General features: G+C 41.0%; 1 protein-coding gene across 1 annotated transcript in view; it reads right to left on the reverse strand.

Moving 5' to 3' along the window:
• SLC35D2 (solute carrier family 35 member D2) overlaps positions 1-23,972 on the reverse strand; it is a 53,791-nt gene extending 29,819 nt beyond the window's left edge. The window contains exons 1-3 of the mRNA XM_082657280.1: positions 23,811-23,972; positions 7,300-7,333; positions 5,321-5,407 (exon numbers count right to left, since the gene is read on the reverse strand). Of these exons, the coding sequence (XP_082513406.1) occupies positions 5,321-5,407; positions 7,300-7,333; positions 23,811-23,962 (273 nt within the window). The 5' untranslated portion in view covers positions 23,963-23,972. The remainder of the gene's footprint in view (positions 1-5,320; positions 5,408-7,299; positions 7,334-23,810) is intronic.
• Between the last annotated feature and the right edge of the window lie 1,776 nt (positions 23,973-25,748).

Below are 25,748 nucleotides of genomic sequence, written 5' to 3' on the forward strand. Positions count from 1 at the left end.
TACAGCCCCCCTGAAAGTGAGCTCTGAGGGAACTCAGGATGGAGACAAATGGGCTGCCCACTGCCAAGCCCTCAGTCACTGCAGTCACCCCCATGGTGCACCCTGAGGAGACTCAGGATGGAAAGGAAGAGGATACTGGTCCCAGATAGCTAAGGTCACATCAAAGGAATAATTTCAATGAGCCCAGACTCTTGCATCTTCCCATACATAGAAAAGCACTAAATTCATTAGCTTGAGATACTATCTGGCTTTCTTTAACTAACAGTAATCTTTTGAAGTTCCAACTACCAGGTCTTTTTTGCAAAAACTCCTGTATATGCTGGCCCTTCCCTCACCTCTTTAGAGCAGTCCCTCCGAGCCACCTGAGCTATCTGAGAGACTGTCTCCTGGGCTTAAGTCCTTGTTTTGTTCTCAAAATAAAACATAATTCTCAACTTTTACGTTGCACATTTTTTTTCAGTCAACAACATTCTGGTTAACAGTGTACAACTGACTCAACAATCACACAGCTGGTGATATTACAACTTTAGAGGTTCTTAGGTGTTGAAGAGAATCAGTTGCCCCTATTTCCATATACAATTCAAAATAAAGACAGTACTGACTTCTAGTTTCTGGTAACCACGGGCTAAATTATTTGTGCTAATTCCCCTGCTGATTAATCAATGCATTAATTAATCAACTTTATAATTTGATAAGTTAGATATGCCTGTTTTGAATTCCAGGGGAACACTAAAAGAACTGAAACAGAGGAGTTCCATGGTGCACAATTAAACACTATAATTCACCAGTAAGATTTAACTAATTTAAAATTTTAGGCACCTATGGGAATTCCCTGGCGGTCCAGTGGTTAGGGCTCTGCAATTCCACTGCAAGGGGCACGGGTTCTATCTCTGGTCGAGAAACTAAGATCCCGAATGCCGCGAGGTGCAATCAAAAAAAAAAAAATTAGGCACCTAATCATACAGCCTCAAAATACATAAAACAGAACAAAAAACCTGGCAGAAATACCAAGAGAAATAGACAAATCCATAATCAGACATAATGGCTATAGCAATATCTCTCTTCTCACATACTCTTAAAATGTGACTGACACTCCCTTCCATCCAGAGGTAGTGTCTATGTCCCTACAGCAAAAGGCAACTGGAACACAGAAAAAAGGCATCTCAAAAAAACCTACAGCAAACAATACACTTAATGACGAAATAGTAAAAGTTTCCCCTTTAAGATCAGACAAAAATGCCATTTCCATTTCTATCAACATTGCACTGTAGGTCCTGTGCTATATGGTATGGCAACTAAAAGAAGTGAAAGTTAGAATGTTGCAGATACAAAGACAATATACAAAAGAAAGATAAAAATATGTACCTGAGAAGTGGAATATGTCCTGCCATATCAGTAAACAAAGGATGTCACAGTCACCAGCCACTGCAGCCACCACCTTTGCAGCCACAGCCTATGGTGAGCTGGTGAGCCCTGAGGAAACTCAGGTTATGAAAACACAAGATACTGGTCCCAGATAGCTGAGATGCATCTCAAAGGAATGATTTCAGTGAGCCCAGACTCTTGCATCTTCCCATATATAGAAAAGCTCTAAATTCCTTAAGTTGACATATCTGGTTTTCTTTAATTAACAATAATCTTTTGATGTTCAGACCACCTGCCCTTTGTTGCAAAACTCCTATATGTCCTGGCTCCTCACCTCACCTCCTCAGAGCACTTCTCTCACAGTTACTTGAGATGCTGCCTCCCAGGCTTGAAGTACTAAAAGTTCCCGCCGTATAAAACATAACTCTCAACTTTCACATTGTGAATAATTTTTTAGTGGATATACTTCTAACTTTCCAAATAATCTGGGGGTGTTTTGGCCGTGCCATGCAGCATGCAGGATCTTAGTTCCCTGACCAGGGATCAAACCTGTGCCCCCTGCAATGGAAGCGTGGAGTTCTAACCACTGGACCGCCAGGGAACTCCCCTGTTTTTAAACGATACATGCAATAGCAAAAAAAAAAAAAAGATGTACCTCAGAACAAATCTAACAAAAACTGTTAGAACTCTATAGAGAAAATTATAAAACTTTACTGAGGGCAGTTAAAGAAGGGGTATGCACACCATGTACATGCATTGAAAGATTCAATACTTTAAAGATGTCAACTCATTCCAAATTGCTTTAGAGCTTCAATGCAATTCCAGTCAAAATCCCAAAAGGTTATTTTTCATGAATCTTGAAACCTGCTTCTAATATTCACATAAAAATGTGAAGAACCAAGAACTTAGGAGGAAAGACTTGCTCTACCAGATAGCAAGACTTTGCATAAAGCAATAGTAATTACGACTGTGAGGTAATGGTGCAGAAACACAAATAGACAAATGAAAAAGCATGGAGAGCTTAGAAATATATGTGAACAATAGTGCCAAGATATAAGTGGCACAATATTAAGGATAAATTTTTCAGTTGAGTCTGCGACAAATGAAAAAATAAATGAAATTGTACCATTACCTCACACCATCCACAAAAATCAACTCCAAGCAGATTAAAAACCTAACTCTGAAAAACAATATATCTTTTATCTAGAAAAATATCTTCATAACCTCAGAGTAGGGAAGAATTTCCTAAATAAGAAAAATAGTGATTAATTATTAAGGAAAAGACTGATAAATTTTAACTATTTTAAAATTAAGATTCCTTTTCATGATAAGGAATACATGATAAAGGAATACAAGATAAATACAATAATAAAGAAAATAAAAAGATATGAAACAGAGCGGGGAAATATATTTGTAATGCTGTATATAACTAACAAGAGGACTATCATTAATATATTTTTTAAAACTCCTACACAAATCAGTAAGAAAAAGACATCAACCCAACAGAAAAATGGGCAAAAGTCTTGAACAAGTATTTCACAAAAGAGGATATCCAAATGGGCACTAAAAAATGAAAAGGCACTCAACCTCATTAATAAACAGGGAAATGCAAATAAAAGCCAAGAAGATGTCATTATGCACCCACCAGATCAGCACAATTTAAGATGACTGGCATACCAAGGATTGGCAAGAATGAGGAGCAATAGGGACCTTCATGCACTTTCGTCAGGAGTAGGAACTGGTACAACCACTTGGGGGAAGAGTTTGCCATTATCTACTCAAGTTGACAATATGCTCACCCTAGGAGTCAGCAGTTTCACTTCTTGATAAGCTTCCCAAAAAACTCACGCACATGTGCTGTTTCGGACTGAATTGTATCTGCTCGAAATTCACATTTTGAACCCCTAGCCCCCAGGTGACTGCATGCGAAGATAGGGCCTTTAAGGAGGTAATTAAGGTTAAATGAGGTAATAAATGTGGGGTCCTAATACAATAGGACTTGTGTCCTGATAAGAAGAGGAAGGGACACCAGGAGTGCATAGGCACAGAGTAAAGGCCACATGAGGTCACAGTGAGAAGACAGCTGTCTATATGCCAAGGAGAGAACTCTCATCAGAAACCAACCCTGTTGGCACCTTGATCTTGGACTTCCAGCCTCCGGAAGTGTGAGAAAATAAACTTCTGTTAAGCCACCTAGTCTGTGGTATTTTGTTATGGGAGCCTTAGGTGACTAATACTTGTGCACCAAGATCCAGCTATCAGTATGTTCAGAACAGTACTTTTTATTTTTCTAGGGCCCAAACTAGAAACAACCCCAACTACCATAAACAGTAAAACAGATAAATAAATTGTAATATATTTATACAATGAAAATAAAAGAATACGGCTACAACAATGTGGATGAATCTTACCAACATCTTACCAACATAATATTAAGTGAAAGAAGCAAGATACAAAAGAATATATAGAGTTTAATTCTCTTTATATAACATCCAAAAATAGGCACACCTAAACGACAGAATTCAAGGATACATACAAATTTAGAAAACTTACAAAGAAAGCAAGAAAATTATTAATACAAAAGTCAGAATAGTGGGTAAAGAAGGATTTTGTGATCCCATCTCATGACGTAGGTAATGATTACAAGGGTAATTATTCATTCAACTACACAGTCATGTATGATGCCTTTTTTCCTATGTCTAGATCATATTTCACAATTGTTCAAAGTATTTAAAAATTATATCATAAGCTAAGTGTAAGCAAGCCCAACAATACTCTGATTTTTCTTTTGATGACTGGGTTAATATCTTTCCTATACTTCAATATTTTGTTTTTCTCTTTTTGTGGATGTCCCTGATTATTGATGCAGTAAGCGTGTGCTTAGTCGACCTGATGAATAATCCAGAGCTAGATGCCAGTGTTTTTCCAGGCCTGCGAGACATGGCAGTGAACAAACCATGTGAGGTCCTCACTCTCTAGGAACTGCAGTCTGATTTAACCTCCCTAAATCAAAAAATGTCACCATGATCGATTTAATACCACCTGTCGTATGGGATTGCTCTAGGAATGAAATGTCTGGCCTCATGCATGTCACCCAGCAACTGTACAATAAAAGTCAGCTCCGGGTTTCCCTGGTGGCGCAGTGGTTGAGAGTCCGCCTGCCGATGCAGGGGACACGGGTTCGTGCCCCGGTCCGGGAAGATCCCACATGCCGCGGGGCGGCTGGGCCCGTGAGCCATGGCCGCTGAGCTTGTGCGTCCGGAGCCTGTGCTCCGCAACGGGAGCGGCCACAACAGTGAGAGAGGCCCGCGTACCGCAAAAAAAAAAAAAAAAAGTTAGTTCCATTCCACATTCCCAGGAAGGAATGGCAGTTCTCATGTTTCTCGTTCCACCGTGGAAAAAAACCTACGTATATCAAAATGTGTTTATTCGTCATTCTACTCACAACTGTTATCAATCCAAGCTAAAAAGAAAATTTAAAACAGGGATCAACAAATTGGGAGGGCCCAAGAGATAAATCTAACCCATCTTTTATTCATGCAAATAGTTTTATTAGAACACAACTACACCGATTCATGTATATATGTATCATCTACAGCTGCTTTCATGGTACAGAGCTGAAGAGCTGCAGCAGAGATGGTCTGGCCCACAAAGCCGAATTAATTGCTATCTGGTCGTTTACCAGATAAGCTTGCCAATTCCTATTAGAAAGCTTTGTCATTTCAGAAGACACATAGTATTTATTTAATATCCATTGCTAAGCACATACTTTTACTATTATTATGTTACATTAGTGGACCACTGAATGATATGAAAACTTTATTAAGAATTTTCTATCCATTGCCAGCAGGAAGCACATGTGTATAGAAACGGACCTGTACTCTTAAGATCACTTTGTAATTCTATAGCATTTCTACATCTTCCATCATAGCTTTATGTACTTTCCATCACATACCTTAATAGGAATTTTCTTGTCAAAATCAGGGAAGTGAATTACTTTATTTAGCTTGGACACATATAGTATCATTATGGTAACTGCCATCTAAAGAAAAGGGAAGAGAAAAACTTCAGCAAAATATCTGGAAAGACTATTTGAGGTACAAACACATCATCAAAAGAAAAGAGATTCACCAAAAATATATATATATCTGAAAAGTCCATTTTCTAGGTTCCAAAAAACCTATTATTCCTTGAAATATTAAAATTGTTTTTCTTGCCACCGTATAGATTGCACCAGAACTATAGGCAAAAAGTATAACATCAAATATAACGTATATGCGCTATCTCAAGGGGCTCAAGGAACGACAACAGTGGGAAAAAGGAACTGTGTCCCCAAAACTGACCAGAGTGACCACAGTCGGTGAGGCTGCTTGTTGATCCTAGACCATCCTTCCTATGTACTGAGCATATGGTCACCTTACCCCAGAAAGTAAGTGTGGAGATGAAAGGAAGGGGGAAGGGAGGCAAACTCCACACATAAACATATTTTGTAAAGTATAATATTTCTATAACACAAAAGTCAAATTAAGAGGAAAACCAACTTTAAAAGGGATTTATTTTTCTCTCCAATCTAGCCGGTGTTGCAAAAACATCTCATTCAAATGTTATTAATCTGGATTACACCAGGTATATCAGAAATACTCCAGATTATTATTATAAAATAAAAAGTTTTAATATCATCTTTCTACACACATTTTAGAACTTACTTTTCTCCACATTAGGATGCAAAAATTTAAGGTCTCCTTCAAAATGATTATCATCCTAAACCTTGAGCCCGAGTGTACAAACTTAATACTTATAATAGATTTATATAACACAAGCCCACCCTGAATTATAATTGTAGTTTGTATATATGACTTACTTTATAATTCTTACAGAAATATACCAACACTTGTTTAAAATATTCTGCAATTCAGACTTTTAAAATTTGGTCTGCTGGCTTCTTCCCCCACAAATTGCAAATCATAAACGTTTTTACCTTAATTGAGTACAATCCAGTGAATTTATTTGCCTTGGGCATTACAAAGGGCACATTACCACATATTATTGATCTTTTAAAGTACTTTTTAACATATTTTCACACTGCACCATAAAGATATCAATTTTTTGACCTTAAGGAAAGATATTGTTCCCTCATGATTTTTGTCTCCCTAAAATGATGTGCAAAGAGTACCTTATTAGCAAAACATTTAACTAGAATAATGTTTAATCATATAAATTCCAGATTCACAATTTAAAATTTAGTTAACAGATACAATTTTTATAATTTTAAGTTTTTCTCCTTATAGACTAAAGGAAAACGAAAACAAAAAAACTTTGGTGCCTGTGTTACCACGTGCCTACTAGAAATCATCAGCATATGACCAAAAAAGTAAAAAAGCCACAAATTAACGGAAAATTGTTTGAAAGTTTATCCAAGTTTATCCTTACACTTGAGAACAAACATCACAAACTTCAGGAAGGAAAGTGCAAACATGTTTTGTTTGGCCTGTAGAGAGTTTTATGAAAATATGAATCTGTTGCCACCATTTACAAATTAGGGGGTTTGATGTAAAAATTAGATTTCTCTGATCCCTAGTGGGCCTCACCTCATCTCCCTAACCTTTTTCTTCTCAGGCACAGTGGCTTAAACTGTGCACACTCATCTGTTACCCAGCAGACCTTGGAGGCTTTCAGTCTGCTGCCCCCTTGCTTTAGAGTAATTAAATTCTATTAAGGAAGTTAAAATTAGTTGCTTTTTCCTACAAATACAACTGCTCCTAAATTGTAAAATGAAATAAGATGTGTGTCACTACTTCATGTTGTTTCACCAAAAGTACCATGGTCCTCTGCCAGCTGAACAAATTCGTAAATCACAGTCTTAAACAAAAGCACTTAAAATTTCATGATGTGTACTGACAACTAATTAAGAGGGTAATTTTTTTTTTCACTTACCTGTCCAATTCCAAGAACAATTGGTGATGGGAAACTACAAAAAATATAGAGTAACAAATAATATTAGCAACTGATAAAAAAAGTTGAAGACAATATACAACACATAATGATAGGAGTTATTAAAAAGTCTTAGACTTTTTTTTCAGTCTTAGTGAAATTGTCAAATTTGTTCATTTCTTTTCCATTTTTTAAACTGATCATTGCTAAACTTGGCAAACTTCTATTGCCCCTTGAGGCAGACTGTCATATTAACAAACAACACAATTGTATATGTAGAAAGCTAAAGTAATCTGGGGATAAATTACTAGAAATAATAAATAACTTTAGCAAGGTTACTGGATACAAGATGAACACACGAAAAAAATCATTTCTATGTCTATATATCATAAAAACACAAAGAACATAAAATTTTAAAGGTATTCATTTACAATAGCACCCAAAAAACATCAAATAACACTAACTGGGTATTTTATGGTAATAAGGAATTATTTTTACTTTTTTTAGGCATGAAATAATATTGGGGTGGTAGGTTTTTTTTTAACAAAAAAGTCCCTCTTACCTTTCAGAAATTCATATTGAAATGCATATGACAATACATTTTTAATTTGCTTCAAAATAATCTTGGGGGAGAGGTTGGGATTGAGAGGAGGAGTGATATAAATTTAACAAGGTTGTTGAAACTGGATGATGGCTACATGGAGATCCATTATACGGTTTTCCTTTCTTCAAAATAATATACCCAGGTACAAATCTAATAAAAGATTTCCAAGAAATACCTCTACATAGAAAACTATAAATCAATATTTAAAAAATTAAAGAAGCCCTAAATAAATTTCATGGATTAGAATCAATATTGCCGTGAACCATTATCCACACACTGACCTATAAAATCAAATCTCTCTGTAAAAACACGAGCAGGTATTTTGTGGAAACTGACAAACTGATCCTAAGACTGAATGCAAAGGCAAAAAGCAAACATGATCCAAGATAATCCTGAAGAAAAACAAAGTTGGAGGAATGACTCTACTGGATGCCAGGATTCTTTTATTTATTTATTTTTGGCTGCACCACACTGCATGCAGGGATCCTAGTTTCCCAACCAGGGACTGAACCTGTGCCCCGCAGTGGAAGCACGGAGCCCTAACCACTGGACAACCAGTGGAGTCCCCAGGATTCATTTTAAAGTTACAATAAATGAGAGAGTGTAGTATTTGCACAATGATAGTCTAACAGGACAAAGCAAGAGAACACAGATGGGGACAGATACATAGCTTTATGGAAACCTGATTCATGACAAAGATGACCATGCAAGCAGTAGGGAAATGGCCCTAGGTAACTGGAATCAGAATCTTAACCCCTACCTCATACCATACTTAACAAGGCAGCACATCACTTCACCGGGCTCACTCATTTTCCAGCCCTTCACTGGCTCCCAGTCATTCTCTCAGGCCACTAAAAAAGGGGGAATATCACCTAAAAAACCACCACCACCACCACCAACAGCAACACCTCAGCCCTCAATCTGTATGTCAAAGGGAAACATACCTATTTCAGATAGGGTAAGAAAAGAATAAAGAACCAACCTACCTTATCAGAGAAAACTGAATGACTGTCTGGACAGCACCACTGTGAGAATAAAATGAACTCTAATGGATGCCAGATGTGCCACCCAGACACCCTCTTCTGGACTGAAGCACTCATTCTCCAGTCACTCAAGAGCAACCTCAGCTGAAGAAAGCTGCCTTGCCAATAGCACCCCCACTCCCTGAGAGCAGCCTGTATTCCAAGCCTGTGTGTCTGTGCAGGGATATAAAAGCCAGGGGCTTTCACCCCAATTCAAGACAACTCTGTAGAGCCCTTCCAGCTCCAGAGGGCCTGGGATCAGGCTTTGTTGTGATAAAGCACAGCCCAGCTTCTCCCTCTACCTAATCCTGCTTCCCTCACTCCCCAACAGGGGTGGGTCCCAAGAGCTCCACCCAGTATACTTCCCCTGTACCTGAGAGTCTCCTTGCCCAGTAATACAACCTGCAACATGAAGCAAAATAATAAAACCACAACATAAACAAACAACAACAACAAAAGGCTTACAGAAGGAAGACAAAGAGATCAGCCTAGAAGAGAATATAACACAGAGAGAGAAGGCACCCTTTGTAATTGCTTCCAGCTACGGAACACCTTAATAAGAAGATATCAATAAAACAAGAGCTCAAAATTGAGATAACAAAGCAATCAAGTGAGATGAAAAGGGGACCTACAGATCTAAGGAAAGCAACTGAGGATCAAAACAACATAACTGGGGGCTTCCCTGGTGGCGCTGTGGTTGAGAATCTGCCTGCCAATGCAGGGACACGGGTTCGAGCCCTGGTCTGGGAGGATCCCACATGCCACAGAGCAACTAGGCCCGTGAGCCACAACTACTGAGCCTGCGCGTCTGCAGCCTGTGCTCTGCAACAACAGAGGCCGCGATAGTGAGAGGCCCGTGCACTGCAATGAAGAGTGGCCCCCGCTTGCCACAACTAGAGAAAGCCCTCGCACAGAAACGAAGACCCAACACAGCAAAAATAAATTAATTAACAAACTCCTACCCTCAACATCTTCTTTAAAAAAAAACCAACATAACTGGGGGAGGACCTTCAAGATGGTGGAGGAATAAGACGTGGAGATCACCTTCCTCCCCACAAATACATCAAAAATACATCTACATGTGGAACAACTCATACAGAACACCTACTGAATGCTGGCAGAAGACCTCAGACTTCCCAAAAGGCAAGAAAATCCCCACACACCTGGGTAGGGCAAAAGAAAAAAGAAAAAACAGAGACAAAAGAATAGGGACAGGACCTGCACCAGTGGGAGGGAGCTGTGAAGGAGGAAAAGTTTCCACACACTAGGAAGGACCTTCACTGGTGGGGACGGGGGGTGGGGGTGGGGGGAAGCTTCGCAGCCAGGGAGGAGAGCGCAGCAACAGGGATGCAGAGGGCAAAGCGGAGAGATTCCTGCACAGAGGATCAGGGCCGACCAGCACTCACCAGCCTGAGAGGCTTGTCTGCTCACTTGCAGGGGCGGGTGGGGGCTGAGAGCTGAGGCTCAGGATTCGGGGCTTAGATCGCAGGTAGAGGACCGGGGTTGGCGGCGTGAACACAGCCTGAAGGGGGCTAGTGTGCCACGGCTAGCCAGGAGGGAGTCCGGGAAAAAGGCTGGACTTGCCTAAGAGGCAAGAGACCATTGTTTCCGGGTACGGGATTAGAGGGGATTCCCTGCCTGTCTGCCCACAGAGGGCAGAGCACCGCCTAAACAAGCTCCAGGGAAAGGCGCAAGCCACAGCTATCAGCGTGGACACCTGACACGGACATGAAACGCCAACGCTGCTACTGCAGCCACCAAGAAGCCTGTGTGCAAGCACAGGTCACTATCCACACCTCCCCTCCGGGAGCCTGTGCAGCCCACCACTGCCAGAGTAGTTACAATGTCACGCTGTTACAATGTCAAGCCGGCCTCTGCCGCTTCAGGCTCACCCCACGTTCCGTACCCCACCCTCCCCACAACCTGAGTGAGCCAGAGCCCCCTAATCAGCCGCTCCTTTAACCCCCTCCTGTCTGAGGGAAGAAAAGACGCCCTCAGATGACCTCTACGCAGAGGCGGGGCCAAATCCAAAGCTGAACCCCAGGAGCTGTGCAAACAAAGAAGGGAAAGGGAAATCTCTCCCAGCAGCCTCAGGAGCAGCAGATTAAATCTCCACAATCAACTTGATGTACCCTGCATCTCTGGAATACCTGAATAGACAACGAATCATCCCAAAATTGAGGTGGTGGACTTTAGGAGCAACTGTACACTTGGGGTTTGCTGTATGTGAATGACTAATTTCCGATTTTTATGATTATCTTAATTTAGTTTTTAATGCTTGTTATAATTGGTGGATTTGTTTATTGGTTTGGTTGCTCTCTTTCTTTTTTTATTACCTTCTTAATTTTCATAATTTTTTATTTTAATAACTTTATTAATTTATTTTTTTCTTGATTGCTTGCTTTTTTTCCTCCCTTTTCTTCTGAGCCATGTGGCTGACACTTGGTACTCCAGCCAGGTCTCAGGACTGAGCCTCTGAGGTGGGAGAGCCAAGTTCAGGACATTGACCCACCAGAGATCTCCTGGCCCCACATGATATCAATGGGCAAGAGCTCTCCCAGAGATCTCCATCTCAACGCAAAGACCCAGTTCCACTCAACGACTAGCAAGCTCCAGTGCTGGACACCCCATGCCAAACAACTAGCAAGACATGAACACAACCCTACCCATTAGCAGAGAGGCTGCCTAAAATCATACTAAGTTCACAGATACCCCAAAACACACCACCGGACGTGGTCCTGCCCACCAGAAAGACAAGATCCAGCCTCATCCACCAGAACACAGGCACCAGTCGCCTTCACAAGGAAGCCTCAAGGAGCCACTGAACCAACCTTACCCACTGGGGGCAGACACCAAAAACTACAGGAACTACGAAACTGCAGCCTGCAAAAAGGAGACACCAAATGCAGTAAGTTAAGCAAAATGAGAAGACAGAGAAATAGGCAGCAGATGAAGGACCGAAGTAAAAATCCACCAGACCAAACAAAGGAAGAGGAAATAGGCAGTGTACCTGAAAAAGAATTCAGAGTAATGACAGTAAATACGATCCAAAATCTTGGAAATAGAACGGAGAAAATACAAGAAACGTTTCACAAGGACCTAGAAGAAGTAAAGAGCAAACAAACAATAATGAACAACACAATAAATGAAATTAAAAACACTCTAAAAGGAATCAATAGTACAATAAGTGAGGCAGAAGAATGGATAAGTGACCTGGAAGATAAAACAATGGAAATAACTACCACAGAGCAGAATAAAGAAAAAAGAATTTAAAGAATTGAGAACAGTCTCAGAGACCTCGGAGACAACATTAAACACACCAACATTCAAATTATAGGGGCCCCAGAAGAAGAAGAGAAAAAGAAAGGGACTGAGAAAATATTTTGAAGAGATTATAGTTGAAAACTTCCCTAATATGGGAAAGGAAAGAGTCAGTCAAGTCCAGGAAGTTCAGAGAGTCCCATACAGGATAAATCCAAGGAGAAACATGCCAAGACACATATTAATCAAACCATCAAAAATTAAATACAAAGAAAAATGTTAAAAGCAGCAAGGGAAAAGCAAAAAATAACATACAAGGGAATCCCCATAAGGTTAACAGCTGATCGTTCAGCAGAAACTCTGCAAGCCAGAAGGGAGTGGCAGGACATATTTAAAGTGATGAAAGGGAAAAACCAACAACCAAGATTACTCTACCCAGCAAGGATCTCATTCAGATTCAATGGAGAAATTAAAACCTTTACAGACAAGCAAAAGCTAAGAGAATCAATCACCACCAAACCAGCTTTACAACAAATGCTAAAGGAACTTCTCTAGGCAGGAAACACAAGAGAAGGAAAAGACCTACAAAAACAAACCCAAAACAATTAAGAAAATGGTAATAGGAATATATATACTGATAATTACCTTAAATGTAAATGGATTAAATGCTCCAACCAAAAGACATAGACCAGCTGAATGGATACAAAAACAAGATCCGTATATATGCTGTCTACAAGAGACCCACTTCAGACCTAGGGACACATACAGACTGAAAGTGAGGGGATGGAAAAAGATATTCCATGAAAATGGAAATCAAAAGAAAGGTGAAGTAGCAATACTCATATCAGATAAAATAGACTTTAAAATAAAGACTGTTACAAGACACAAGGAAGGACACTACGTAATGATCAAGGGATCATTCCAAGAAGAAGATATGAGAATTATAAATATATATGCACCCAACATAGGAGCACCTCAATACATAAGGCAAACGCTAACAGCCATAAAAGGGGAAATCGACAGTAACATACTAATAGTAGGGGACTTTAACACCCCACTTTCACCAATGGACAGATCATCCAAAATGAAAATAAAAACGGAAACACAAGCTTTAAATGACACATTAGACCAGATGGACTTAATTGATACTTATAGGACATTCCATCCAAAAACAACAGAATACACTTTCTTCTCAAGAGCACATGGAACATTCTCCAGGATAGATCATATCTTGGCTCACAAATCAAGCCTTGGTAAATTTAGGAAAACTGAAATCGTATCTAGTATCTTTTCTGACCACAATGCTGTGAGACTACATATTAATTACAGGAAAAAATCTGTAAAATATACAAACACATGGAAGCTAACAATACACTACTAAATAACCAGGAGATCACTGAAGAAATCAAGAGGAAATCAAAAAATACCTAGAAACAAGTGACAATGAAAACACGGTGACACAAAACCTATGGGATGCCGCAAAAGCAGTTCTAAGAGGGGAGTTTATAGCAATACAATCCTACCTCAAGAGACAAGAAACATCTCAAATAAACAACCTAATTTTAAACCTAAAGCAATTAGAGGAAGAAGAACAAAAAAACCCCAAAGTTAGCAAAAGGAAAGAAAACATAAAGATCAGATCAGAAATGAATGAAAAAGAAATGAAGGAAACAATAGCAAAGATCAATGAAACTACAAGCTGGTTCTTTGAGAAGATAAAGAAAATTGATAAACCATTAGCCAGATTCATCAAGAAAAACAGGGAGAAGACTCAATAGAATTAGAAATGAAAAAGGAGAAGTAACAACTGACACTGCAGAAATACAAAGGATCATGAGAGATTAGTACAAGAAACTATATGCCAATAAAATTGAAAACCTGGAAGAAATGGACAAATTCTTAGAAAAGCACAACCTTCTGAGACTGAATCAGGAAGAAATAGTAAATATGAACAGACCAATCACAAGTAATGAAATTGAAACTGTGATTAAAAATCTTCCAACAAACAAAAGCCCAGGACCAGAAGGCTTCACAGGCAAATTCTATCAAACATTTAGAGAAGAGCTAACATCTATCCTTCTCAAACTCTTTCAAAATATAGCAGAGGGCGGAACACTCCCAAACTCATTCTACAAGACCACCATCACCCTGATACCAAAAACAGACAAAGATGTCACAAAGAAAGGAAACTACAGGCCAATATCACTGATGAGATAGATGCAAAAATCCTCAACAAAATACTAGCAAACAGAATCCAACAGCACATTAAAAGGATGATCAAGTGGGGTTTATCCCAGGAATGCAAGGATTCTTCAATATACACAAATCAATCAATGTGATACACACCATAGTAACAAACTGAAGGTAAAAACCATATGATAATCTGAATAGATGCAGAAAAGGCTTTTGGCAAAATTCAACACTCATTTATGATAAAAACCATCCAGAAAGTAGGCACAGAGGGAACTTACCTCAACATAATAAAGGCCATATATGACAAACCCACAGCCAACATTGTTCTCAATGGTGAAAAAGTGAAACCATTTTCTCTAAGATCAGGAACAAGACACGACTTCCCACTCTCACCACTATTATTCAACATAGTTTTGGAAGTTTCAGCCACAGCAATCAGAGAAGAAAAAGAAATAAAAGGAATCCAAATCAGAAAAGATGAAGCAAAGCTGTCACTGTTTGCAGATGACATTATATTATATGTAGAGAATCCTAAAGATGCTACCAGAAAACTACCTGAGCTAATCAATGAGCTTGACAAAGTAGCAGGATACAAAATTAATGCACAGAAATCTCTTGCCTTCCTATACACTGATGATGAAAACATCTGAAAGAGAAATTAAGGAAACACTTCCATTCACCATTGCAACAAAGAGAATAAAATACCTAGGAATAAACCTACCTAGGGAGACAAAGGCCTGTATGCAGAAAACTATAAGACACTGATAAAAGAAATTAAAAGTGATACAAACAGATGGAGAGATATACCATGTTCTTGGATTGGAAGAATCAACATTGTGAAAGTGACTATACTCCCCAAAGCAAATCTATAGATTCAATGCAATCCCTGTCAAACTACCACTGGCATTTTGCACAGAACTAGAACAAAAAATTTCACAATTTGTATGGAAACACAAAAGACCCCAAATAACCTAAGCAATCTTGAGAAAGAAAAACAGAGATGGAGGAATCAGGCGCCTGAACCTCAGACTATACTACAAAGCTACAGTAATCAAGACAGTATGGTACTGGCACAAAAACAGAAATGTAGATCAGTCGAACAGGATAGAAAGCCCAGAGATAAACCCATGCACATATGGTCACCTTATCTTTGATAAAGGAGGCAAGAATATACAATGGAGAAAAGGCAGCCTCTTCAATAAGTGGTGCTGGGAAAACTGGACAGCTACTTGTAAAAGAATGAAATTAGAACACTCCCTAACACCGTACACAAGAATAAACTCAAAATGGATTAAAGACCTAAATGTAAGGCCAGACACTATAAAACACTTAGAGAAAAACATAGGCAGAACACTCTATGACATAAACCACAGCAAGATCCTTTTTTACCCACCTCCTAGAGTAATGGAAATAAAAACAAAAATAAACAAATGGGACCTAATGAAACTTAAAAGCTCTTGCACAGCAATGAAACCATAAACAATACAAAAAGACAACCCTCAGAATGGGAGAAAATATTTGCAAATGAAGCAACTGACAAAGGATTACTCTCCAAAATATACAAGAAGCTCATGCAGCTCAATATCAAAAAAAAAACCCAATCTATAAATGGGCAGAAGACCTAAGTAGACATTTCTCCAAAGAAGATATACAGATTGCCAACAAACACACGAAAGGATGCTCAACATCACTAATCATTGGAGAAATGCAAATCAAAACCACAATGAGATATCATCTCACACCGGTCAGAATGGCCATCGTCAAAAAATCTACAAATAAATGCTGGAGTGGGTGTGGAGGAAAGGGAGCCCTCTTGCACTGTTGGTAGGAATGTAAATTCATACAGCCACTATGGAGAACAGTATAGAGGTTCCTTAAAAAACTAAAAATAGAACTACCATACAACCCAGCAATCCCACTACTGGGCCTGTACCCTGAGAATTCCATAATTCAAAAAGAGTCAAGTACCACAATGTTCACTGCAGCAGTATTTACTATAGCCAGGACATAGAAGCAACCTAAGTGTCCATCAACAGATGAATGGATAAAGAAGATGTGGCTCATATATACAATGGAATATTACTCAGCCATAAAAAGAAACGAAATTGAGTTATTTATAGTGAGGTGGACGGACCTAGAGCCTGTCATACAGAGTGAAGTAAGTCAGAAAGAGAAAAACAAATACTGTATGCTAACACATATATATGGAATCTAAAAAAAAAGGTTCTGAAGCACCTAGAGGCAGGACAGGAATAAAGACGCAGATGTAGAGAATGGACTTGAGGACACGGGGAGGGGGAAGGTTAAGCTAGGAAGAAGTGAGAGCGTGGCATGGACATATATACACTATGAAATGTAAAATAGATAGCTAGTGGGAAGCAGCCGTATAGCACAGGGAGATCAGCTCAGTGCTTTGTGAACACCTAGATGGGTGGGATAGGGAGTGTGGGAGGGAGACGCAAGAGGGTGGGGATATGGGGATATATGTATACATATAGCTGATTCACTTTTTTATACAGCAGAAACTAACAAAACATTGTAAGGCAATTATACTCCAATAAAGATGTAAGAAAAAACACACATAACTGCCACATGAACCATTTAGAAACAACACAGAACTAAGTGGCCACTGCTTTAAACTGAATTACCAAGATGAGGTAATCACAGTGAATGAGTAGGGAAAAGACAAACTCTCAAACATAAACAGATATAGAAGATAGATACCAGCAGAGAGGGCTAATTGCTGTGCTGTTCTCTCAGTAAAGAGAGAAAATGATTAAACTATAAAAGGCAAATTTGTTTCCTTGACATGGGGAGAATAAGTAAACTCTCCAGATCTAAGAGCACACTTGTTGTAGAAAAAGCTGTTAAGAATATTCAACACGATTAATACAGCAGCCATGAACTCTCCATAAAAATACTACCATACATCAGAATCAACCAATTAGGAATCAAATCAAAATAATGAACTCTGGAATGGAGACACTGTGATAAAAGGGTGCTGACTACTGTATCCATTTAATATGGAACAGATTCAAACAACTGTGGGATTATAATTACACAATAGGATGCTACACTGTAAAAGAAGACACGGAGGGGCGGAAACATGGGAAGAAGTATGCAAACGTCATCATTCATAGCAGAGAAGCCATATATACCATCAGAAATTGAAAAATATATATATTTGAACGTCAACAATTCTTTTTGTTGAACTCTAATTTCTCTTTTCTCCATTCAGTTCAGTTAAACTACATTTCATACGTGCATGCAACTTGCAGTCCTCACCTTAAGTAAGCCTTCAAACACAGCCAGCATGACTAATGGTAGCACAGTCCCTCATATGATGCAAGCTGAAGTTTACAGGGTCGGCTATAACGTGGTCTTGCCAAAAACTGTTTAATCTGAATGTAATCAAGCCTTTAGATCTAACTTTCAGTTTAAAAAACAGAGAGTAAGTTAAGTGAGACTTCAGAAAATAAATTAGACAACCCATAATATGGGACACTTTACAACACACCTGGCCCAGGCTTTTCAAATTCAGTTTCAGGGGAAAGAGGTGGAACGGGGGACTTTTCTAGATGAAAATAAACTAAAAAGACATAACTGTGTGCGTTGCATGAATTTTGATTGGATCTTAATTCAAATGTTTAAAACAACCATAAAAACATCTTGGGGAGGGCTTCCCTGGTGGCGCAGTGGTTGAGAGTCCGCCTGCCGATGCAGGGGACACGGGTTCGTGCCCCGGTCCGGGAAGATTCCACATGCCGCGGAGCGGCTGGGCCCGTGAGCCATGGCCGCTGAGCCTGCGCGTCCGGAGCCTGTGCTCCGCAACGGGAGAGGCCACAACAGTGAGAGGCCCGCATACCGCAAAAAAAAAAATAATAATAATAATAATCTTGGGGAATAATTGGAATGATTATAGATTTGGTATTAGATTATTTTAGGAAATTACTGTTAAATTTGTTAAGAACAAAAAGGATACTACGTAGGAGAATATCCATATTTCAGGAGAGGCATGTTGAAATATCTGAGTGTAGTGTCATGATGTATGCAGCTTATATTCAATCATTCAGGGGAAAACGCAAATATAGCAAAATGTTAATTACTGAACCTCAGTGGTATGTGTATGGGTGTTCATTGTACTTTGCTTTCCACTTTTCTGTGTGCTTGAAACTTTTCATAATAAAAAGTGGTGGAGGGACTTAGGTGATCCTCAAAAAATTAAATAAATAAAAGCCCCCCGCACTCCATTTCCCACTCCTTTTTGGATTAAAGAAAACAATTTATAAAGAAATGAGTAAATAAGCAGCATCTATAATATATACTTTATATAAAAAGTAATTCAGTCTATTAATCTTTCTCCAATCCATCCATCTATCTAAAAAGATGTCTGAAGTTATCGCCTAATGTCAATTTAGTAATTTTTTAAATTTTACCCTAATATTTTTCTTTTGTTTGAATTCTTTATCATGATCACACAGAATGACTTTTCTTTAAAAAAATATTGATTCTAGGTAGTGGGACTATGCAATATTATTACTGTCTTCTTCGTACATTTCTGTATTTAAATAACTCCCAATTTTAACTGAATTATTTTAGGAGTGAATGCAAGGAAGTAAAGACAGTGTGTGTGCACAACTCTTTGAAGAGTCGGACTCTGAAAGGAACAGAGAAATGAGCACCCATGTGGATGGGTGGGTTAATAACCCAAGGGAGGGTTATTTTTGCTTGAGAAACCTAAACATGTTTTAAGCCGGTAGAGAGAGCTTGCTGACGCAGAATAGAGGAGGATAATGAAAGGAGCCGGCAGAAGGGGACATCCAGAAGTGGGGAGCTGGACCTTCCACAGGAACAAGAGGCTCCCTCCATCACAGCAGAAAGGGGACATCGTCTGACGGTTTCAATTTCCTCAATGAAGTGTCAGAGGAGAGTGGAGGATGGGGGTGTGGGAGGTTTCAGGGTAAAAGAGAAAGTGGGCAGGAGTCCTTTCTGTGACAAGGAAAGCAATCCCCCAGAAGAAACTAGCAGGTGGTACTAGAGCCGGTTGAAGCTTGTGATCATCAATTCAACATCAACCCAGCCAGCCCGGAAGTGTTTTTTCTCCCAGGACAGTCGGAGCTGCTCAATGCTGAAGGAAGGATGCAGAAGGTAGGCTGTGCAGGACAAGTACCAGCCAAGACGGGAGCTGGAAAGGAGCCTTGTGGCTTCCAGCGCAGGGGCCCTCCTGCTGGACCAGGAGGGAAGGGATGCCTGAAGGGTGATGTGGCAGAAATGAGCTGGGTTGCAGCGCAGAGTGTGGACATCCTGCACAGGGACTGGAGTGGCTGGCAGGGTCACACTGAGCACATGGCCCTAGGAGTGACCACGGGATGTGGGACAAGGCGGGCTGTGATGGTTCAGCGTGCGTATCCCAAAGTCCTGAAGGCTTATGCGAGTCTGGGTGGAGAGGAATACCAGGACTCCACTAAATGAGCCACAGAAGCTCAGGAGCCATTACAGAGAGGACAGAAAGTGAGTGCTGAGTTTGGACTCTCCACAGAGCAGGGGCAGTGGGAAGCTACGAGGACTCAACTCCACCTCCTGGCCACACCTGGGGTGTGAACAGGATCCAGCTCCTTTCCAGGGGTCAAATGGAACAGCATCTTCAGGAGAGAGCCGGTTTTCATCAGAGTAAGAGAAAATTAGGGTTGTTTTTGTTCTTTAATATAGACTTCCAGCACCCACCACTGGAGAATCGGATTCAATATCTTTAAAAAAAAACAAAAAACTCTCCAAATGATTCACATTACCAAGCAAGTTTGGAAACCACTGTGTGAAATGATCCTAAAGCCTTCGATTGCATAAAAGTAGACACACAGCAAATATGGAGCAAATACTTGTTGAACTGAATACAGCTAAGTTTATATTTTTTATTAAGCATCATTAGTAAATCTTCACATGTCATAGAGAACAGTATTAAAATAGCAACAAGGGCTTCCCTGGTGGCGCAGTGGTTGAGAGTCCGCCTGCCGATGTAGGGGACACGGGTTCGTGCCCCGGTCCGGGAAGATCCCACATGCCGCGGAGCAGCTAGGCCTGTGAACCATGGCCGCTGAGCCTGCGCGTCCGGAGCCTGTGCTCCGCAACGGGAGAGGCCACAACAGTGAGAGGCCTGCGTGCCACACACACAAAAAAAAAAGCAACAAAAATAACAACTCCAGACTGCCTGCACAACCCTCATGAATGTGATTCCGAAGAACCACTAGTGTCACCAAGTGGCCACAGATTCGTGCTTCTCCGTCTCACCCCAACAGGGTCTGACAGTCCAAGTCCTTCAAAGGCTCTCTCTGTCCAGCCAGGTAAATTTAGCATCTCAACGACCTAAAACTAACAAATAACTAAGACCACCCATCAGTCTTGTACCCCAACCAGACACAATCTACTCAAACTGTAAGAGAAAAAAACATCCCCTGAGCTACATTCCCGTAATCCTGCAGATTAGGTGACTACAGAAAGGTCCTTCCTTCTATCCTACAACACAACATTCTGTCCTCAAACAGCTAATGTTTGGATCAGATTTCCATGGTTTATTGTTATAACCAAATCACCCCAACCCTCTTCCCCTCAAAAACGTGCTCCTAAACTATTTTGAAATGAGAGAATAAACAATGTTTTTTGAACAGGGCCCTCCAACTGTATATTACATTACGGAAATGTGAAATATCTGCTTATAAGGTTATAAGGGGCTTTGGCTTGCTGAGATAAAAACTCAACTTCCTCCTTCAATCATGGAACTCAAAATTTTAAAGATGAAAAGGCTAGAGCATGAGATGTCTCATATAAATTCTTTCTGGTCGGACACTATCCTTCATCTTCCCAGCACTTAACCAGTGTTCACTGGTCCTGCTTCCAACAAGAAGACATATGTTTTTGGAGGCACTGACTGCCGTGGTCAGCGAGCACACTACTTAGTCAAGAGCAGAAAGCAGAGACTTATCTTCAGACTTCAACTGACGTAACTGTCAACACTCCCCCAAAGCCTATAATAGCATTCTCTTGTTTTTTACGGTAGGTGTTTAAGTTTTCTTTTTCTTTCATTTGCTTGCATTGTATATGAAATGATCCATGTTTATGTATCTATTCATTCTAATTTCTTTGAGGGAGGGTTTCTGTTCCCCACGGACACCAGCAAGCATGCTGCAACACACGAATAGACCTTGAAGAATATCAGTAGCCCTAGGAACACCAGAAACTAACCCAAATCCATCCCTTCCCTCCATATCCACTGCTACCCTCCACCCCAGTCCAAGCCACCACTTAAAATTATCTAGAATATTACAATCCATTCCTGGCTCCAATACCATCAGTTTTTCGCCCACCCAAGAGCCAAAGAAATCTTGTTAATCATACAAATGATGCCATGTCACTACCCATGCTAAAACCTTCCAAGGGACTCCCAATTGCATTTAGACTAAAATGAAAACTATTTATCATGGTCTCTCTACCTCCACCCTGGTCTCCCAATATCTGCTCTCAACACAGCAGCTAGAGGGAGTTAGATCATGTTACTCCTTTGCTTGACACCTTCCAGAAGCTCCCTCAGAGCTTCCGCAGTGGCCACAAAGGCCCTACACAATCTAGAAATCCATTACCCTGGGACCCTATCTAGTACCATTCCCACCTAAACTCCTTCCTCTTCCATGCTGGAATGTTCTTCCCCCATCTCCCTCACATTATTCATCCCTTGGCTCAACTGTCACCTCCTTAATGAGACTTCACTGATCATGCTGAGACTGAAAACTCTTCCCCATGCCCATAGTCCCTAATTCCCTTTCCTTATTTTTTTCTCCTGACCACACAGCTGCATCTGACTTAATATAAATTCTACCAGTTTATTTACTGATCCACTAGAAGGCTCTGGGTACGCTCCAGCAATATGGATGGATGCTTCACGACATATGGAATTTTGATCTGCTTTGTTCACTTCTGTATCGCAAATGCCTAGAACAGTGCCTGGCATATAACAGGTGCTTAGTGAATATTACTGAATGAATGAAGGAACTGATGCTGCCTTCCCTGCCTACCTCCACGTTGTCTTTCCTACCTTCTACCACTTGCTCATTCTAGCCAGAATGACATTCTCTCTGTTCCTCCAGCAGGCGAAGCTCATGCCCCCTTCAGCACATTTTCTTCTGTGTGTAATGCTCTAGCCCCAACCATTCCACCCCAGGCACTCTCGTGGCATACCTGAAATCACCTTGCTTATTCATGAGCCCACCTGTTTATTTTCTGTCTCTACCGCTGATATGGAATCTCCACAGCAGGAGCTTTGCGTTTTTCACAGCTGCTTCCCTGGTGCCAGTGATGGGCTTGGCACATAGTAGGTGCTTGGTAAATATCTGTTAGAGGTGGAACCAGCCAAGCTCATGTAGGTCTCAGCTTTTGCAAGTATAAAATAAAAAGAAGATACTCTTGACAGTCTCTTTGGGCTGAAGATACTCTAAGGTCTCTTTGGGCTCTTTATAAAATTCTGATTTTACATTTTTGCAGCACAGTATAGTTTACAAGGAGCCCTCACTTCTGACAGCTCGCACAGAGATCTGGGAGGTAATTCAGAGTTGTAATTATCCAGCTTTTGCATCTGAAAAAACGACTCTGAGGCTGGCCTAAGAGGCACAGCTATTAAATGGTGGAGCTGGGTCTAAATTCACAGCTCTTTCAATGCCAATACAACGAAAGGAGAATTAAATAGGATTTTCTAGTCTTTACAAATAGGTTCAAGGAACTACAAATTTGCTGGTTTACTGCACATTCATCCAAAAAAGTATAGAATATGAATTTTTAATTGTTTTCCCCATTTTTCCATGAACATGCTGATAATCTGAGAATGAATGGTCAAACAATGCGAATAAACTTATCCACTCAGGACTTTTCTGATGGTTGAACATCTTGATTTGTATAAAGAACAGTCACATTTGAAGAACACATTCAGATCACTTGCTCCAGCTCACCGGCACTTGTGAAAGCACTGGGATGTAGCTCTACAAGCACAGTTGCGAGGAATGTCCTACAGCAGTAAGTGGCGGTGAGGTGTGCCCGCACCCACTGAGAGTAGAATGACTTTGCTAGGTTGTGGTTTGGTTTTCAGAACACTGAAGGTCCCGACCCTGTGAAAACGTGGTCCACGTGCCGAGCACACAGCCGCCCACATTGGCACGGGAGTCAGCAGTGAGGCTCCCCGCTCGCTGTTCCCGCCCGCCCGTTGACCAGGGCGCGGCCAAGGTGCACCGAGGGCAGGGGCAGCCCCGCCGCTCTCCCCCACCCGGGGACCTCGGAGGTCGGGGCAGCTCCCGCCGGACGGCGCGGCGCCGTAACGGGAAGGTCCCGGGACAGGTCGCCGCGGAGCAGCCGGGGGCCCCCGCGGACTCCGCCCGGACCTCTGGCGCCCGCCTCACCGGTAGGTGGTCAGCAGCGCCTTGTTAACCAGCACGAGGAGGAAGGAGCAGGTCCCGTAGAAGAGTGCAGACAGTAGCTTGGCCACCCGGGAGGGCAGCCGCGCGGAGGCGTGGTCCGTACCCGCACCCTCGGCCTGGCGGCCTGCCGTCATGTCCCGCAGCTGCCAGTATCGGCCGCACTCCGGCCTGCGCTGCCCCAGTTCCGTCCCCGCCCCCGCCCCCGGCCGGCGCTGGAGAGGGCGCGGCCGAAACAGGAAGGGCCACGGCGGGAACCCTGCAAGCCCGAGAGCCCTGCCGGGCGCCCCACGCTGCCGGCGCGGGAGGAGCGGGTTCGGCTGCAGTTCGCCCTCAAAAGCACCACTCTCTGTGTCTAAAAGGAGAACAGAGACGGGTTTGGGAGAGTTTAAAGACCCTACCTTCCTCCAAACTGCTGCCTTGGTGAGAAGCGTTAAGACTTAGGGTTTGTTTTGCTTTCTTTTTTTCCAATATTTTTAACTGACAATTTACATACAATGAAATGCAGATTTTACGAGTCCACAGTCGATGTTTTGACAAATGCATACACCCGTGTAACCACCCAAGTCAAAACATAGAACATTTCCATCACCCCAAAAAGTGCCCTTTGTGTCCCACTGGTCGACCCCCCCCCCATTTCATTCTGATTTCTACTACCCTAGGTTAGATTTGCCTTTTCAGAAAATTCGTATAAATGAGCATGTACTCTTTCAAGGCTCTTTTCGCTTTTATTATTTTTGTGACTCACCCATGTTCGAGTCTTTTCATTGTTGAGTAGTACCACAATTTGTCTATCCATTCACTAGGTAGGTGGTGGGCATGTTTGGTTGTTTCCAGTTTAGGGCTATTACCAAAAAAATGCTTCCATGAACATTCGTGTACAAGTTTTTTTGTGTGAACGTATATTTTCATTTATCTTCGGGAAATACCTAGGAGTGGAATGGCTAGGGGTATAGTGGGTGCAAAGTCTCCAGGCTTTTCTTGCCTCTGGGTGCTTTAAGGCAGGTTCTCCCCCTACCCATTTCTTTTCTACATGGGTGCATCTAAACATCAGGTTATTGTTCATGTTAACCGAAGGAGGGCCTCCCAGAACTGCCTACTCTGACCAGTCTACCTGGTCTAGCATTTTTTCAATTAAATGTCCCATGTTTTCATTCTAAATAATTAATTTTAAACATCTGAAATTTCAACTTTTTAGAAAAGCTAAAGATTTCAAGTTAAATAGATATTTGAGCCTAACTATATCGATGCCATGCAATGGTTTTCTTTTGGAGTCACTGAACAACCAAAAACATTTTCAGTACTGATAAGAACTAAAGCAGAACTTCTGACAAATAACTAGCACTAAAAGAGCCAGAAAGGAAGTCTACATTACCCAAAACAGGAAAGGAACAAACACACATAAGACTGTTTAAAATAGAAAATAAATTCATATTCAAGTTGAACCCAAAAATCTGAATTTGGAAGTCATTTTGGTTAATTGCCTCAAAAAGATCAACTATGTTTCCAGTGAGCTCCACATAAGTTTTGGCTGCAAAACAGTCCTGCTTCCCCCCCACCACACCACACCCCACCCCACAAACACATGCTGCACAGCATGCAGGATCTTAGATCCCAGACCAGGGATCAACCAGAGCCCCCTGCATCGGAAGCTCGGAGTCTTAACCACTGGACCACCAGGGAAGTCTAAGACTATTTTAAAGTCACTTTTAAAGACAGCCTTAACCATATTTGCATTTAATTCGCTTCTATATACATACTTCCAGGAACTTAAGTCACTGTCAAAATCTCATCCTTACTTTGTTTAAACCACAACTCACACTCAAGAGTTGCTTGTGAAATTCTTTTGCACAAAGCCTGGACAGGCTGAACCTTGCCATTGCAAGTAAACAACTAAAGATCTACCAAAAATAACTAATAAAA

Source organism: Grampus griseus, assembly GCF_964374135.1.
Source record: "Grampus griseus genome assembly, chromosome: 6".
Classification (NCBI taxonomy): domain Eukaryota; kingdom Metazoa; phylum Chordata; class Mammalia; order Artiodactyla; family Delphinidae; genus Grampus; species Grampus griseus.